The following is a 15,419-nucleotide window of genomic DNA, read 5'->3' as shown; positions in this document are numbered from 1 at the left end:
AAAAATTTCCTATAAGTTGAAACACGACCTATAAAGGTCTCTACACCCTGAAGCAACATTTTAAAAAGAAATCAATTGGTCCTTTTCTAAAGAAACCATTAGCTATAGGAGAGATAAAGGAAAAACTTCAAGGTACTGATTAAATTACCATGCCCACAGCATAATTTCTAAAAAGCAACCATTCCATACAGTTAAAAATGTATTAGGTGGTTGTGGTGGGTGTTATTATTATTATTATTATTAAAAGCCTCAAATCCAGAAGCCGAATCTTTAATGCAGCATGTGCACATACACATCCCCTTTTGCTGCTGGCATGGCCGTGGGATGTGTCCTAAAGCTTCTCTTCATATAAACACCCCCTGGAATTTTTAGTTTTTGTGTTAAATGGCAGTCCTAATCTTCACTTACACCTGAACACACACCTATGAGGTCCTTGGGACGTTAAAAATGCCTTCAGTGCCTTGATTCTTCCAGATTCAGATCTGAAATATATGACTTTATGACCTTTGTCCCTCCGAAGAGCCCACACACCAAAATAAAGGTTTCTTCTGTGTGCACGTCAGTGCTATGGCCCACTTGGGGTCCTTTCTCAATCTACCTCCCATCTATGGCATCAGAAAAGGCTGAACCAGCCTAGATTTATTAATATCTTAAAAAATCACACAGTATTACTTATTATGGCATTGACTGTACATGCCCTTTTGCTCCTCAGAAGAAAAGCAATTAATAGCTATTATACATGTTAACAGAATAAGCCTAGTATTTATGAGTTTGACCCTTTCCCACTGGTTGTCATTGTCTATTGCAGGCAGAGAGCTGATCAAAACAGCAAAAGTGAACCAATCCGCCTGGCCCAGTTCTGAAGCATCATTCCCTTGGGACCAAGACTCAGCCCTGGTTGAGACTCATTGCCATATCTCAGATGATTCTACCTCAGGATATTGTGACTCAGAGGATTTCTACAACATCAGACCCAGAAACCATTAATCCTGTGTAAAGACAGCAATAATCACAGTCCACCCTCTTTATTTAAATCAACAGTGTTGAGGGAATAAAAGACAAATCATTCTTATGTTGGATCCTGTGCTCACTTGGTGCTGGTGTTAGAACAACAGATATGAGAATAAATGCATTCAATTAGAATCAATTCTCCTCTCTTGTTCTCATAGCTGAGCAGGGCTCAGTGTTTTTCATTTGAAAGGGGTAATAAGATTTAATCTGCCCCCTCATCTACCTCCTGCAAGTATATTTAGCAAATTAGCTCTGGACTCTTCCAAATGGAGTTTATGAGAGATGTGCTAAAGTAAACGTGTTAGACTTTGAACACAGCTCAAACTCCAGAGGCAGCACCATGGGTTGCTGTCTATCCTGCCTTTCACTCGAGACACAATAATGCCTAATGGAAATAATTATTTTTTTTCCCTTTCTTCCCCATCCCCACCACCCCCAGCAGCCCTCTTACTCTCCTTTCACATTCCTTTCCCTACAAGGTCAAACTTCTACTGTAAGTCTTCCTTAGTTCCGGCAGTTCACCTGCACTGCAGGTATTGCCATGTACGTCTACACATACTTGTCTGATAATTAGTTCTGTGCCTACTCCGCCGCGCGAGCCCCTGACCCTCAGGGGCCACTCCTGGTTTCCCTCACAGTTGCATGCCCTGACAGCACTGGGCACGCAGTAGGTGCTTGATAAGTGTCTGGTGAAGGCAAGACTGGATGGGTTAGGGGCAGACCCGGAGGACGGAGGAGTGGGGGGGTCCTGCCTCGTGCTGAGGTCATGGAGAGGACGTGACCTCGGGCTGACCCTGCCAAGCTCCTCGCCCCCTCCCCGCCCTGGAGCGCACCTCGGCGCATGGCTCCCCGTATTGAGGTCGCCGCCCAGACAGGGCACCGCGCTGTGGAGAGCACGCGGACCGCAGAGGGGACTAAACCCCACCACGGCCTCCAGGGGAACGTTTAAAATTCTGGCGGGGGGCGCACCTCACAGCCCTGCACTCATCGTGTGGCGCCCTGGTGGGTCAGGTCTGAGAACCTACGTCCCCTCTCCCATTAACCGCGCCACCTACCCAACCACCCGGAGCGGCGAACCCGCACCTTGACTTGAAGGGGCGGCGAAGGCCTGCGGCCCCCAACTCCCCGCCTGAGGACACAGCCTTGGAGCGTGAGGGCAGTCAGGTTCCTTCGCTCCCAGGAGCGCAACAGGGAGGGGGCTACGCGTCCGTCCACTCAGCCCCCGCCAAAAAGACCCTTGTGAAAGCGCGAGAACAGAGAGAACGATTACCCTGCCCTTCCCCTGACTGGAAGCCACCAGAGAGCCGGCGCCTCCCGCCTGCCCTCTCTTGGCGCCAAAGCCCTGACTCCGCCCTCAAGCCTCAGGCTCCGCCCCAAGCCAACCCTGCCCCCGCCTCCCACACGCCCAGCCGTACCTGGCCCCGCCCCCAAGCCGCCTCCCCCTCCTCCGCTCACCGCCTTAGCCCCGCCCCTCTGCCGCCCCGTCTCCCGGGCAACGCCGCGGCCCCGCCCCGCCCCGCCCCGCCATGGCGCCAGAGGAGAGCGCGGAAGCTGAGAGCCTGCTGCCGAGTTTCGAGCGCCGCTTCCTGGCGGCGCGCACACTGCGTTCTTTCCCCTGGCAGGTGGGCGGTGGGGCGCGCGGAGGGCAGGCGGGAGGTAGGGCGGGCGAGGGGCGGCTGTGGCGGGGTGGGGGCGGGGCGGGCTCCGGCGCCCGACCCTTCCCCCCTGCCACGTGATCTTCTCGGCTCCCTCGCAGGAACGGGCCGCGCGTCGGGTCCAAGTTCCCCGGGCTCTGCGGGGGGCCGCGCGGGCTGGCGGCGGGCAGCGGGGGGCACACCTGCGCGCGCTTGGGGAGCCCAGCCTGCACTAGGCCTTCTGCTCCCTCCTCCCCTGGCTCTTCCCGCCCTCGACTGCCTTTGCACACAGAGTCCACGAATTCAAGGAATGCGGCGTTTCCTCCTAACTCCCTTTGTCACTCGGAGTTAGGTCAGGGACAATTCACGATAAATTGCATTACTTTTTTTGCTTAGCTAGTTGTCATTCTAGCCATTGCTGCTGCCCATTTAAACAGTCAACGTCCTCAGGACACCGGGAGACCAATTGCAGTGAGCGCAGTGACCAAGTCACAGACACCCACACCTCCCTGCCCGGCCAGGCCTCGGTGTTCTCATCTGTACCGTCAGCATTGGACAAAATCCTCTCAGAGGCAGTTTGAGGCCCTTATGCCTGTGATGGAAGAGACAGGGAGGTACAAAACAGGCCAGAAGAGAGAGGAAAGAAGTCTCACCTCCCCTGCCCTGGAGACCTGCACAGGCAAATGACCATGGCAGCAGCTTCCTTCTGCCAATGCAGGGGCTCTAATGATGCTGCCTCGTTCGTAATTCATGTGCGGTGAGCTCATTGGGATGACTCAGATTGGGTACATATTCCTCCCCCCAAGTCTGCCCCATCTTAAGGGGTGGTGGTTAGTCATTTGTGTCTCATTGACCTAACCCATTTAGCATTCTGAGAGATCTTTCCAGTCAGAAAGGAATATGTAATTTTTTAACCCAAAATGTAAACCTTCATAATAGCATCAGTGGGTCCCAATTCAGTATCGACTATAATTATTCACATGAAATGAGTGCTTACTCTGTACCAGGCCCATGATAAATGCTTACTTAGACTGGCCTACAACAGTCATGCAGGGGGTACTATTAGTACCATTCACATTTGACCAGAAAGATTGCTTGATTAGTAAAGAAGTAGAGTGTAGCAGGGGGGAGCTCAGGCCTGGGATCCAGCCTGCCTGTTTTGAATCCTGGCCAACCCCCATACAAGCCGTGTTGACCTTGGGCAAGTGACTACATCTCTCCTGTACCTTAGTTTTCTTATTAGATGGGGAATACAGTGATGGTGCTGGTGTCAGAATTACAGGAGATTAAAGCACCTGAGGCAGTGTCTAGTTTGTGGTAAGTGAGGTAGGTGTTAGCTAGTATTTTTATTCCATCACCAAATATTTACTGAATACCTTCCATGAGCCAGGTGCCAGGAATCAGCAGTACACATTACAGATGAGGCCCTGCTTGGATGGGAGAGCCAGAGAATAAACAGGTAAATGAATAAACAAGAAAACACCAGGAGATGACAGTGGCCGTAAAGTCAATAAAACAGGGAAATGTATCATGAAAGTAGGGGAGTCAGGAAGGCCTCCCCCAAGAGGTGACATTTGAGCCAGAACCTGAACAGTAAAGCAGCCAGCTGTGGGAAGGCCCTGCCAGTGAGAACAGGCTGCTGCAATTGAGGAATGGCAAGGAGGCCAGGAGTGGTGGCAGATAAGGTCAGAGAGAGGGGTAAGGGCCAGGGTTTATAGGCCTTTTAGAGCCTAACTCACTCTGGAGAAATGAAGTGATTTGCCTGATATCACACACCAGCCAGGGCCAGTCTGCCTACTTCTAGAGCCTGACCTCACTGCTGGCCTGGAGTTCTCTGTCAGAGAAGACAGCATAATCTGGCCTGGCCTGTATGTCCATTTTAAAGATGTCAAGTCCAAGGTGAGCCCATCAGGTGTCAGTGTCATGGCTCCTCCTGTAATTCCTGGTTGGCCATTTCAGCCGCAGAGCTGCTCTGTGACCCAGGTGAGCCTAAGCAGCCAGGGCTAACACAAACCAAGAGTCTGTCTTCTGATGTTCTTTCTTTGACGCATCCAGGTGTGTAACCCAGGACTTCTCAAGTTCAGGGTTTCAGCCAGCCTGTGGCTTCCCCTTCCTCTTGGCCCCAGGTCCCTGGGGAGAGATCACTTAGCACTTTGCTAACATGTCCTATTGCATGTTTAATGTTCCTGTGAAAATGCCCTTGAGATTTCTCTCTCTCTCCCCTCCGCTCTCTCTCTGAATAGAGCCTAGAAGAGAAATTAAGGGATTCATCAGGTCCTGAGCTGCTGCTGAATATTTTGCAGAAGGTAAGAATCAGAATCACTGGGTCACGTCACCAGCCTCCTGACTCACCCATGAAGACATGACAGAAACACAGTGGGCGCACTTGTATCCTTTAAAAAGGAAGACACTGCATTTGGGTAGCAGCACCTCAGGCAGCTCTGGCTCTGTTGTTTTCTTAGATGAAGACATTAGAATATACAAAAATCTGCATGAGAGGAGGGAATCTGGGAGATGTCTTTGAAACTATCCACAATGAAAACCAAGATGACAGCTATGGGAACATCTTCTAGCATTTGGTAGCTGCTCAAAGATTTTCTTCTTTACATTTACATTTAAGGAAAAAATAAGGAGGCAAGTCTTGCCCACTCGTGTCTCTTCTTTTTTTTTTTAAAGATTTTATTTGAGAGAGAGAATGAGATAGAGAGCATGAGAGGGGGGAGGGTCAGAGAGAGAGGCAGACTCCCTGCTGAGCAGGGAGCCCGACGTGGGACTCGATCCCGGGACTCCGGGATCATGACCTGAGCCAACGGCAGTCGCTTAACCAACTGAGCCACCCAGGCACCCCACTCGTGTCTCTTCTAGATGTAGATATGCCTGCTTTTCTGAGGTAGGGTTTGAATTCTAAGGTACATCTGAGCAAGGGTAGAGGTAAGACCACCACTCTGCCTGGCCTTGCCCCACCCTGACCCTGCCATGTGGATCAAGTGGAAATCACACTGCATCCTGGCTATGAACCCTCTTGAGGATCATGAACCCTTCTGAAAACCCAAAGCTGTAGACTCTCCTGTTCTCACCCCACCCCCATAAAAAGGAGGACCAGAAGAATACATTTTGTATATAAATTCAAGGGAGTTATAGACAGCCCTCCAACCACCAAGCCCATCCAAGAAGCCTAGGTTAAGCATTCCTGTGTGGAGGGTGAACCAAGATTGTCTGACCACCATTTAGGAAAGATTCAGCCATGGCTAGTGGAGGCTTGCAGGGCATCCCAGTCGTTTACGACTGTGAGCTCAGAGATTCTGAGGTCCTTGTGCAGCAGCCCACTCTGATTTTCATCCTGACGCTAAAACCTAACACCAGCCAACTAGAAAGCCCCTGCAGGGTTGTGTGGGTATTTTGTTGCCCTTGAGTAAAAAAATCATGTCCCTCCACATGACCTGGCCCCTACGCTCACTGCCCCTGTTGCCTTGCCCTCCCTCCCAAAATGCCAGGCCATGCCTTCTTCAGAGCCTCCACAAACTATCCCCTCTGCCTGGAACCCACTCCCCGTGCTCTTTGCTTCTCTAGACATCAGCTGAAGTGTCACCCCTGAGAGCCACCTTCCCCTCCACCACATCCCAGGCAGAGTCCCCATCTTCCTCTGTCCCAGCCATCCTAGCACTCATCCTCAGCCTGGCATGTGAGCTCCAGGAGAGCAAGTGTCCAGTCTGCCTGTTCCCACTATTTGGGCTCTCACCTTTTCCACAGAGCCGGACAATCCCACAATTGTCCCCACTAAAGACTAGTTCATGCTGCCTGCCCTGGGAACAGGTGACCTAGCCCTTTCTAGCTGCTATAACAAAATGCCATTGACTGGGTGACTTGTAAACAACAGCACTTTATTTCTCACAGTTCTAGAGGCTGGGAAGGCCAAGATCAAGGTTCCCAAAAATTTGGTGTCTGGTGGGGGCCCACTTCTTGATTCATAGACAGCTGTGTCCTCACTGTGGCACGGCCGAGGGAGCCCTCTGGGGTCTCTTATAAGGGCACTAATCCCATTCATGGGAGCTTCACCTTCATGACCTAATCACTCCCAAAGGCCCTGCCTTCTAATACCATCACTTTGGGTTTTAGACTTCAACATATGAACGGGGGGGACACAAACATTCAGTCTGTAGCAGGGTGTTAGCTTGGATCCGTGTGCTCCATATTCTACCCAGAATGTTCTGTCAGCCTGTGCCACCATAGTGGAGAAATTTTTTTAGGAAAGGAATTGTATCTTAAGACTTACTGTTTCAGGGCGCCTGGGTGGCTCAGATGGTTAAGCGTCTGCCTTCGGCTCAGGTCATGATCCCGGGGTCCTGGGATCGAGTCCCACATCGGGCTCCCTGCTCCTTGGGAGCCTGCTTCTCCCTCTACCTCTCTCTCGCTCTCTGTCTCTCATGAATAAATAAATAAAATCTTTAAAAAAAAAAAGACTTACTGTTTCAGATGCATGAGGGTCACCTGAACCCAGAACCCTTGTGTCTATACACATCTTTTCTGAGGGATCAAGTAATGGGGGTTGTGCTGCATTCACTTGAAACTCATGGGAGACTGACGGCGGGGTCTCTCCAGCAACTCACATTGCGTCCTTTGTCACAGACTGTGAAACATCCTCTGTGTGTGAAGCATCCGCCATCAGTGAGGTATGCCCGGTGCTTTCTCTCGGAGCTCATCAGAAAGGTCAGTAATGGGCGCTGTCTGGTAGCCAGACAGCACCTGGGACTTGGCTGGCTCTCTGAAAGTGGACTGTGCCTGGCTTTGCCTATTGGAGCTCAGATTTGTCCCATGCCCTTTGCCTGTTCTGCAAACCCCAATATGTCAGGGGCCTCCCTGTATAACTGTTCCCAGCTGGGTTTGACCAGTCAGAGGCTATGAGGGGGCAGGAGGAAGAGAGGCCAGGGTATCTCTCCCTCTGTGCTTCAGGAGGTCTCCAGCAGCAGCTGCATTTCCTCTGTGGTCCCAGTTCCACCCCCACTCCCCCCACCTTTCTCCCCTAGCCGGGCAGCCCACTTCTGCTGTTGCTGATCTCTGGATTGCCACACTGCCCTCTATTGGATGTTTTAGGTCTTCCAATACCTTTGTAACTAGCTCCCTTTACCCTCTTCTCCCTAATGAGCTATCTGATGTGGACTCTTCCTGACTGATACAGGATGTATTTTAAAAATGAACCCACCCTTCATTCTTCCCCCACCCCGCTATCTTCTTTTTCTTCTTCTTTTTTTTTTTTAATGGACTCTGAAAAACAAACAGGGTTCTAGAGGGGAGGGGGGTGGGAGGATGGGTTAGCCTGGTGATGCGTATTGAGGAGGGCACGTTCTGCATGGAGCACTGGGTGTTCTATGCAAACAATGAATCATGGAACACTACATCAAAAACTAATGATGTAATGTATGGTGATTAACATAACATTAAAAAAAAAGAGTAAAAAAAAAAACTTGCTGGGTTTCACATTAGGCTGGACCTCAGAGAGGTGATTCCTTAGTGATCGGCATCAGACCTGCTGTGTTTGGCCACTGAATGCACGGGCCATGTCTCACCCAAGCTTAGCATGTGAAACATTCCTGGCTTCTCTGTTGCCTCCCCACCTGATTCTCCCCAACATGTGCATCTAGTCATGGCCCGTAGGTCTCCCCAGAACCACCAGAAGCATGGCCGCCCTGCTGCTGCCCCTGTGAGGGGCACGACAGAGGCTTGCCCATTGATGAAGCCAACCATACCATGTAGAGTGCCCATCCTTGTGGCTTTTGCCCGGGCTCACTTAAAAGTGAGCATTCACAGCATCATGATGGAAGGGCAAAGCTCTCTGTCACCGTCACATGGCAGTTCATGCAGTCCCATTTCTGCTGCCCTAGACTATACCTCGCCCTTGCCCTTTCTAGACCTGAGATACCCTCCAGCTTCCCTACCAAATGAATTTTTTGTATGCCAGGTGGCTTGTATTAAGTCAATCCATCCCAAATCTCCTATCTAGGTAAAAATCCTCCAGCCTTTTTAACAAGTCAGAGTAAAAGTGAACACATGGAACCTTTGTTTGGTTCATGAGGGTCACCTTAAATGTCTTGGCTGAAGCTTTTGCTCTGCCCACCCCCAGCATGAGGCTGTCCACACGGAGCCTTTGGACGAGCTGTACGAGGCGTTGGCAGAGGTCCTGATGGCTGAGGAGCCCACCCAGTGCCACCGGAGCTATCTGCTGGTAGGAGATGGGCACCGCCCCCACACAATCCAGACATCCACCACTGCACACAGAGTTGAAACTCAGACTCCAGTCAGCCTCAAGTGGGTGCACATCCTGACCCATCAGCTCTGAGGTCTTAGAGGAAGTCAGTTAACCACCCTGAGCTTTGGTTTCCCCTTCAGTAAACCAAGCATTTCAGTACATTATAGTGCCTCTTTTATGGGGTGGCTGGGGGTTAAGTCAGGTGATGCACATAATTGCATAGTAGAGACCTGGTGCTCAGTCCTCAGTAAATACTTCATGGATGGGTGTTACAGGAGAGCATTTCTGAGTGTTTCTAGTTGCCATTAGGCCTCACTCCTGGTCCCTCACACCCCCGATGACTAGAGCAGCAAGTTCTCTCCTCCGTGGGCCGTGGTTCACAGCTGGTACCTGCATTTCCAGTGAACACTCGGCTACTGGGCTTCTGTCCTCAGGCCTGTCATGTGCCCCATGACACAGCACATGGAGCACACTAGTCTTGTGTCTGTTGGTGGTTTGCCCCCACTTGTTGATATTTTGGCTTCACTTAGTTTTGTTGAATGTTGTCCATATTTCACTACTCTGTCTGTTTGTATGTGGGGATTCAGGAAGATTCAAAACCACACTCCCAGAACCCCCAGAGTGCTCCCCTTGATTTGAGAGGTAAATCAGAGCATGTCACTCGACCACCCAGAACCTTCCAGTGGCTACCCTTCATACTCAGACTCAAATCCTAGTTTCTCATGTGGCCTGCCATGCCTTGCATGCTCTGCCCCAGCCTGCCTTCTCATCTCGTTCCTCCTGCTCTCCCTGGCTCCAGATCCCTGGCATTCTTTGCCTTCCTTGAACTCACCAACTGAAATGTTGCCTCAGGGCCTTTGCACCTGCTCTGCCTGGAATGCTCTCCTCCTAGAACCTCACATGTCTCACTTCTCCTTTATACTCACATCCCAGGTCACATGACACATCAAAGAGGCTGTCTCTGACCAGTCTATCTGAAATAGACCTCCTAGTCTCCATTATCATGTAGCCTTTTTATTTTCTTCATAGCCCTGAAAAACTGAGAAATTACTTTATTATGGTTTTATCCCCCATTGGCATGGAAGTTCCATAAGAACAGGGAATGACTTCATCTTGTAACATCTGAGTCCCCAGGACCGTAGTAGATGCTCAGGAAAAACGTGTGGATGAATGAATGAACGAATGACTGCTCACAGTACTCCAGACACCGGAGTCTCCTATATGAGTTTTGTGAGCTCAGAGATAGACAGAAACCACCCCCCGGTGACGGCATGTTGGAGGTGCCATGCTCAGAAGCCCCGCTTTGGAGAACACATTTCAGGACTGCATATTCCATGAAGCCCTTGCCAGCAAACCACCTGCTTTGAGGGCAATAGGAAAGTTCAAAGACCAGAGAATTCCCAAGCCCCAAATGTCAGGTCAAATTGAGGAAGGCCCCACACACTGAGACTTTCTACATACAGCTCATGATGCTAGGGAGTTGTGACTTTTTGTTGTAGTTAATAATTACAGATTCACAGAAATTGCAAAAACAGTACAGAGAGGTGCCCTTTCTCCAGATTCCCCACTGGAAACATGGGACCTAACTTGTACGGCATTACAACCGGGACACCAGTGTACACACCGAGCCTGCATAGGTGTACCTCATTTATCACACGTGCAGGCCCATGTGGGCACCACCACAATCAAGATACTGACCTATTCCGTTACCACAAAGACCTCCCTCGGGCCTCCCGTGTCCCCGGGCCCCTGCCAACCCCACCCTGGGCAGCCACTGATCTGTTCTCCCTCTCCACAGTCCTGTCCTTTTGAGAAGGTCAGATGGATGGAATCACACAATGTGTGGCCTTCTGAGATTGGCTTTCTTTGTGCAGCGTTAACACCCTCGAGACCCATCCAGGTGACGTGTACAATGATAACCTGCTCCTTTCCATTGCTGTGTAGCATTCTGTGAGAGGATGTTCCACGGTCTTATCTAGCCATCCACCTGTTGTGATGTTTTTCTTTTTAAAATCAGCTCCTTGTCTCCTGGTAGCGGGATTAATTCTCTCCCTGTCTCGGCCCAGCCTTCTGGAGACTCAGTCACGCTCTCTGAGAGCACAGCCATCATTTCCCATGGCACCACCGGCCTGGTCACGTGGGACGCTGCACTCTACCTCGCTGAATGGGCCATAGAGAACCCGGCCGCCTTTGCTCACAGGTGACCTCGGGGTGCAGGGCAGGGCAGGGAAGCCGGTTTTCCCCAGCACGGTCTCAGACACAGGCCCCCTTTTCCCACCCAGGACTGTCTTAGAGCTCGGCAGTGGAGCTGGCCTCACAGGCCTGGCCATTTGCAAGACATGCTGTCCCAGCACGTACGTCTTCAGCGACTGTCACAGCTGTGTTCTTGAGCAGCTCCGAGGAAACATCCTTCTCAATGGCCTCTCATTGGAACCAGACACCACTGCCCCTGAAAGGCACCCAGGACATAATGCCCACGACGCAGAGAGCCCCAGGGTGACAGTGGCCCAGCTGGACTGGGATGTTGTGACTGCCCCTGAGCTGGCTGCCTTCCGGCCGGACGTAATCATAGCAGCAGGTACTGTCCCCCGCCCCGCCCCGCCCCAGGGCAACTGGAGTGACTCCTCCCAGCTCTCAGCTCTGGGAAGGGAACAGTGCACCCTGCTGGGAGAGGAATGGTGAGACTTGTAGAAGGGCCGTTGTGGGCCTTCAGGGTGACCTCAAACCACAGGGGCATGTCTCTTGGATGCCCTAAAGCCACAGCCCTCCCGTTGGACACAGTGGCCACATGTACTCCTATTAAAATGGTTCCATCAGGGCGCCTGGGTGGCTCAGATGGTTAAGCGTCTGCCTTCGGCTCAGGTCATGATCCCAGGGTCCTGGGATCGAGTCCCACATTGGGCTCCCTGCTCCTTGGGAGCCTGCTTCTCCCTCTGCTTCTCTCTCTGTCTCTCATGAATAAATAAAATAAAATCTTAAAAAAAAAAAAAAATTTAAAATGGTTCCATCAGATAAATGAACCCAGCTTTTCTCAGCAAAGCCTGAGATGGAGAGAACAGGCCCCACGGCACCAAAGCCGTCTAACCTATTAGCCAGGCTGCAGCTGAGTAGAGAGATTTTTACGTCCCTCTCTAGAACCTGAATGAAATGGCCAGAGCGGCGGCGTGAAGCAAGGGAGCTGAACTCTAGCCCCACCTCCACCACCACCCAGTCTTCCGATGTGGGGCCGAAATGGCCCCAGCAGCCCTATCTTTTCAGGGCTGCGAGGGACAAGCATGATTCTCCCAGGACCATGTCTGATTCCTAAGCATATCACAGACACCCAGCCCTGGGCCAGACCTAGGGTCAAACCACAGTGGTGTCCGAGTCAGGAAATAAGCTCTGAGTGCCCCCACCCCTGTGAGCACTTGCTTCTATCTCTGCACATTGCTCTGTTGTCTGATGTTTGCACATCTGACCCCAAGGGCTCTGCCTGCACGTCTCTATCCTAGGTCCATGCCCCCATGTCTTTCAGATATGAGCCCCACATCTTATCTCTGAGGGAATGAAAGAGGGAGGGAGGGGACTAGCCACTTCGGGTGCAAGGCAGAGTCCTCCACCAAGCTCACCCAGTCCCCTGTCCGGCTGACAGTGCTGTGCCCCTGATCCTGGACTGCAGCCCTGAGACCCACAGGCCCACAGCAGCCGGAACACAGAGCCTGAGCAGCACCCTCCCATGTAAGCATGCTGACAGGGAGCAAGTTTGTCCCCCGCTGCCCCCCAGTGCAGCTAACAGAACAGCAGGCCCCTGGAAGCAAGGACTCTGAGACAGAGAGCTGGTTGGGGTTTATTTCATTAAGTATCTTCTAAATAGACCATAGGCAAAGAATCGATTTTTTTTTAAAGGAACACCAGTGAGTCCTGGATATCTTCCATTTCTTGCAGGGTCTTTCAGCAGCTTTTTTTTCTCTCGTAAGTTTTCCTTTTTAACCACATCATCTTCTTTGTGTCCAATGGCATGATTCTAATAAAACCGCTGGTTTCCAGGCCCCAGCCCTGCTGCTGAGGTCAGTACAACCAGGCACCCTCTTTTCTGGATCCTGAATCCTGGAGTGAGCCCCTTTCGGTAACCTGAGATTTTTAATTGCAGATGTGCTATATTGCCCAGAAACCGTCATCTCCCTGGTCAGAGTCCTGCAGAGGCTCTCTGCTTGCCTGAAGGACCAGCAGGCTCCTGATGCCTACATTGCCTTCACCGTCCGCAGCCCGGAGACCTGCTGGCTGTTCACCAGCGAGCTAGGTGAGCCATGGGCCCGGGAGGGGCTGCTATCTCTGCGAGGCTACCTGGGCCCCACACAGGACTCCAGTGAGGCAGAAATCAGCAACGCAAAAGAGTGGGGCCCTGAAACAAACCAGAACACACGACGTGCTGGGTCCTCGACCCGCTGCCCCACCCTTGGGTGGTCAGTGGAGGAGGCCGGGCCGGGGAGCTGTGCTCTGAAGGGGAAGCGGCAGTTTATGCAGCAGTTCCTAGAGGTCAGAGATCAGCAGCCCTACTGTGTGTTTAGAGCAGGTTTTGAGGGCCTTCAGGCCTGTTTCCTGGTCTGTAGAATGGAGGGGAGAGGATGGTGGATGCCAGTGGGTGTCAGGGTAGATGAGTTCTGGCCACACAGTAGTGGGATGCAGGCTCTGGAGCAGATCCCACCTGCGCTGGTGAAGCTGGGCCGCCATTCACCTCCCCATCTTCATCTTTACGGCGGAAATACCCACCTGGGACGTGACCCAGGGACTGGCATGCAGGGAGCACTTGGGAACATGGTAGCTGCTGCTATCACTGTATTAAGCACCCAGTAAATGGAAGAAAAGCAGGGAGGACTTTGCGGGCTGGGGGGGGGGCTCTGCCATTTACACCTCAAACTGGCACTGCTGTGGCCGGGCACTGTCCTCAGACCTGACATGTCAGCCCCTCTAGCACCAGGGACGGGTATGCTGTCATCCTCCAGTCTCACCCATGGAAACCTCGGGCTCCAGAGTGGAGCCAGGCAGCCAACACCCGCCCTCCACTCTCCCACCCCACGACCAGTGGCCACTATCCTGCAGTGCCCGCCATGCGCCAGGCCCAATCAGGGCTTTCCACACACAGCCTGGCCGCAGTGCAGGACCATGTTTGCCCCAACCCGCCTCCCCCCGCCAAGCACAGCCCCACCGACAGTCGCCTCTGCAGGCAAACACCCCCTACGTGTGCCCATGTCCCATGGACAGAGTGCCCTATAGCTTTCAAAAAAAATGAAGTCCTCTTTCAGATACTATATGAAAAATACACTGTAGTTTAAGAAAGCAAAGTACCAAACACCATATATATATATATAAGCCCATTTTTATTTATTCAATTTTTTTTAGAGATAGGGGGAATCTTTTTTTTGAGAGGGAAAATCTTAAGCAGACTTCATGCCCTGGGGAGCCCAACATGAGGCTCGATCTCACAACCGTGAGATCATGACCTGAGCTGAAATCAACAGATGGATGCTTAGCCAACTGAGCTACCCAGGCACCCCAAGCCCATTTGTATTTTTAAAAATAATCATCTTCATGTTAACATGCATATAGGGAAAAATCTGAAAGAACATAACCAATTAACAGTTGTACTTGTGGCAGGATTATAGACACACATACACACACACGTGTGTATATTTTTAAGTAAGCTCTAGGCCCAGTGTGGGACTTGAACTCATGAATCCAAGATCAAGAGTTGCATGTTCCACTGAATGAGCCAGCCAAGAACGCCAACACTTCAATACTTTTAGTATTTCATTTTTATAATTATTTTCATTCATAAAAAACTGGTAACAAAATGATCCTTGCCAAGGGCTCTTCAGACAGCTGTGCTTATGAAAAGGATGTAAGCCCTTCTGATGTATGTCCAACCTTTGCCAAGAGGCGCCAGGCTGAGTAGTCAGGAAACCGACCTTCCAGGGCCCAGAAGGCAGGGCAGCAAACCTGGCTGCCATGGGCCATTTAAAAACTCAATTCTTGGTCCCATCCCTGAAGGCTGATTCTAGGTGTGTGGATGGGGCCAAAAGTCTGTGGTCTGTATATACCCTCCAGCCTGTCCTGCAGCCCCACACCATATAGGGTGCTGTCGTGTCCCCATACCCTACCATCCTGAGACACATATGTTGTATTTCCAGGCCAGGCTGGGATCCCATGGGAAGCAGTGCCTCATCACAACCAGAAGCTGTTTCCCTATGAAGAGCACTCAGACATGGCAATTTTGAAACTAATGCTGTAGGTTTACAAACGCTTTTAAAGATTAACATAAAAATTAAATCACCATCCTGGAAAGAATTTTCATGTAGCAAAGCTGATAAAATTTTCACTGGACCTGAATGCTTGAAGAATGTTAAATTCAGAATCGGGAACTGCAAACTGTGTTCTAATAAAATATAAACTATTCAAGTGGGTGCCCCTTTCTGTCACTAGTTCTGGTTCTTAAGTAAATCTCTATAAATCATAAATGAAAATTTTGGCTCAGAAATAAGCATTTCATTTGT

At 51.1% G+C, this 15,419-nt stretch overlaps 2 protein-coding genes across 5 annotated transcripts in view; both read left to right on the top strand.

The window, feature by feature from the left end:
• Nucleotides 1-863, top strand: part of LOC118021998 (ectonucleotide pyrophosphatase/phosphodiesterase family member 7-like) — a 31,229-nt gene extending 30,366 nt beyond the window's left edge. The window contains exon 6 of the mRNA XM_035022481.1: nt 809-863. Within this exon, the coding sequence (XP_034878372.1) occupies nt 809-863 (55 nt within the window). The remainder of the gene's footprint in view (nt 1-808) is intronic.
• Nucleotides 864-2,534: 1,671 nt separating this feature from the next.
• On the top strand, nt 2,535-15,321 carry EEF2KMT (eukaryotic elongation factor 2 lysine methyltransferase). 4 transcript variants are annotated; one of them, XM_035022222.1, is made up of 10 exons: nt 2,561-2,633; nt 3,042-3,402; nt 4,036-4,104; nt 4,889-4,951; nt 7,272-7,352; nt 8,764-8,865; nt 10,956-11,089; nt 11,172-11,467; nt 13,019-13,168; nt 15,057-15,321. In XM_035022222.1, the coding sequence occupies exons 3-10, from the start codon at nt 4,081-4,083 to the stop codon at nt 15,155-15,157; spliced, it is 951 nt and encodes a 316-aa protein (XP_034878113.1). In that variant the 5' UTR covers nt 2,561-2,633; nt 3,042-3,402; nt 4,036-4,080; the 3' UTR covers nt 15,158-15,321. The 4 variants fall into 4 exon arrangements, with proteins under 4 accessions (XP_034878112.1, XP_034878115.1, XP_034878113.1 ...); XM_035022221.1 differs by lacking the exons at nt 3,042-3,402; nt 4,036-4,104 and having other exon boundaries at nt 2,535-2,633; XM_035022223.1 differs by lacking the exons at nt 2,561-2,633; nt 3,042-3,402 and having other exon boundaries at nt 3,412-4,104.
• The last annotated feature ends 98 nt before the right edge of the window (nt 15,322-15,419 follow it).

This window comes from Mirounga leonina, unplaced genomic scaffold (genome assembly GCF_011800145.1).
Source record: "Mirounga leonina isolate KUSES-001 unplaced genomic scaffold, KU_Mleo_1.0 Mir_175, whole genome shotgun sequence".
Taxonomy (NCBI): domain Eukaryota; kingdom Metazoa; phylum Chordata; class Mammalia; order Carnivora; family Phocidae; genus Mirounga; species Mirounga leonina.
Note: the sequence above shows the minus strand (reverse complement) of the source record. Positions and strands in the feature narration are given on the sequence as shown.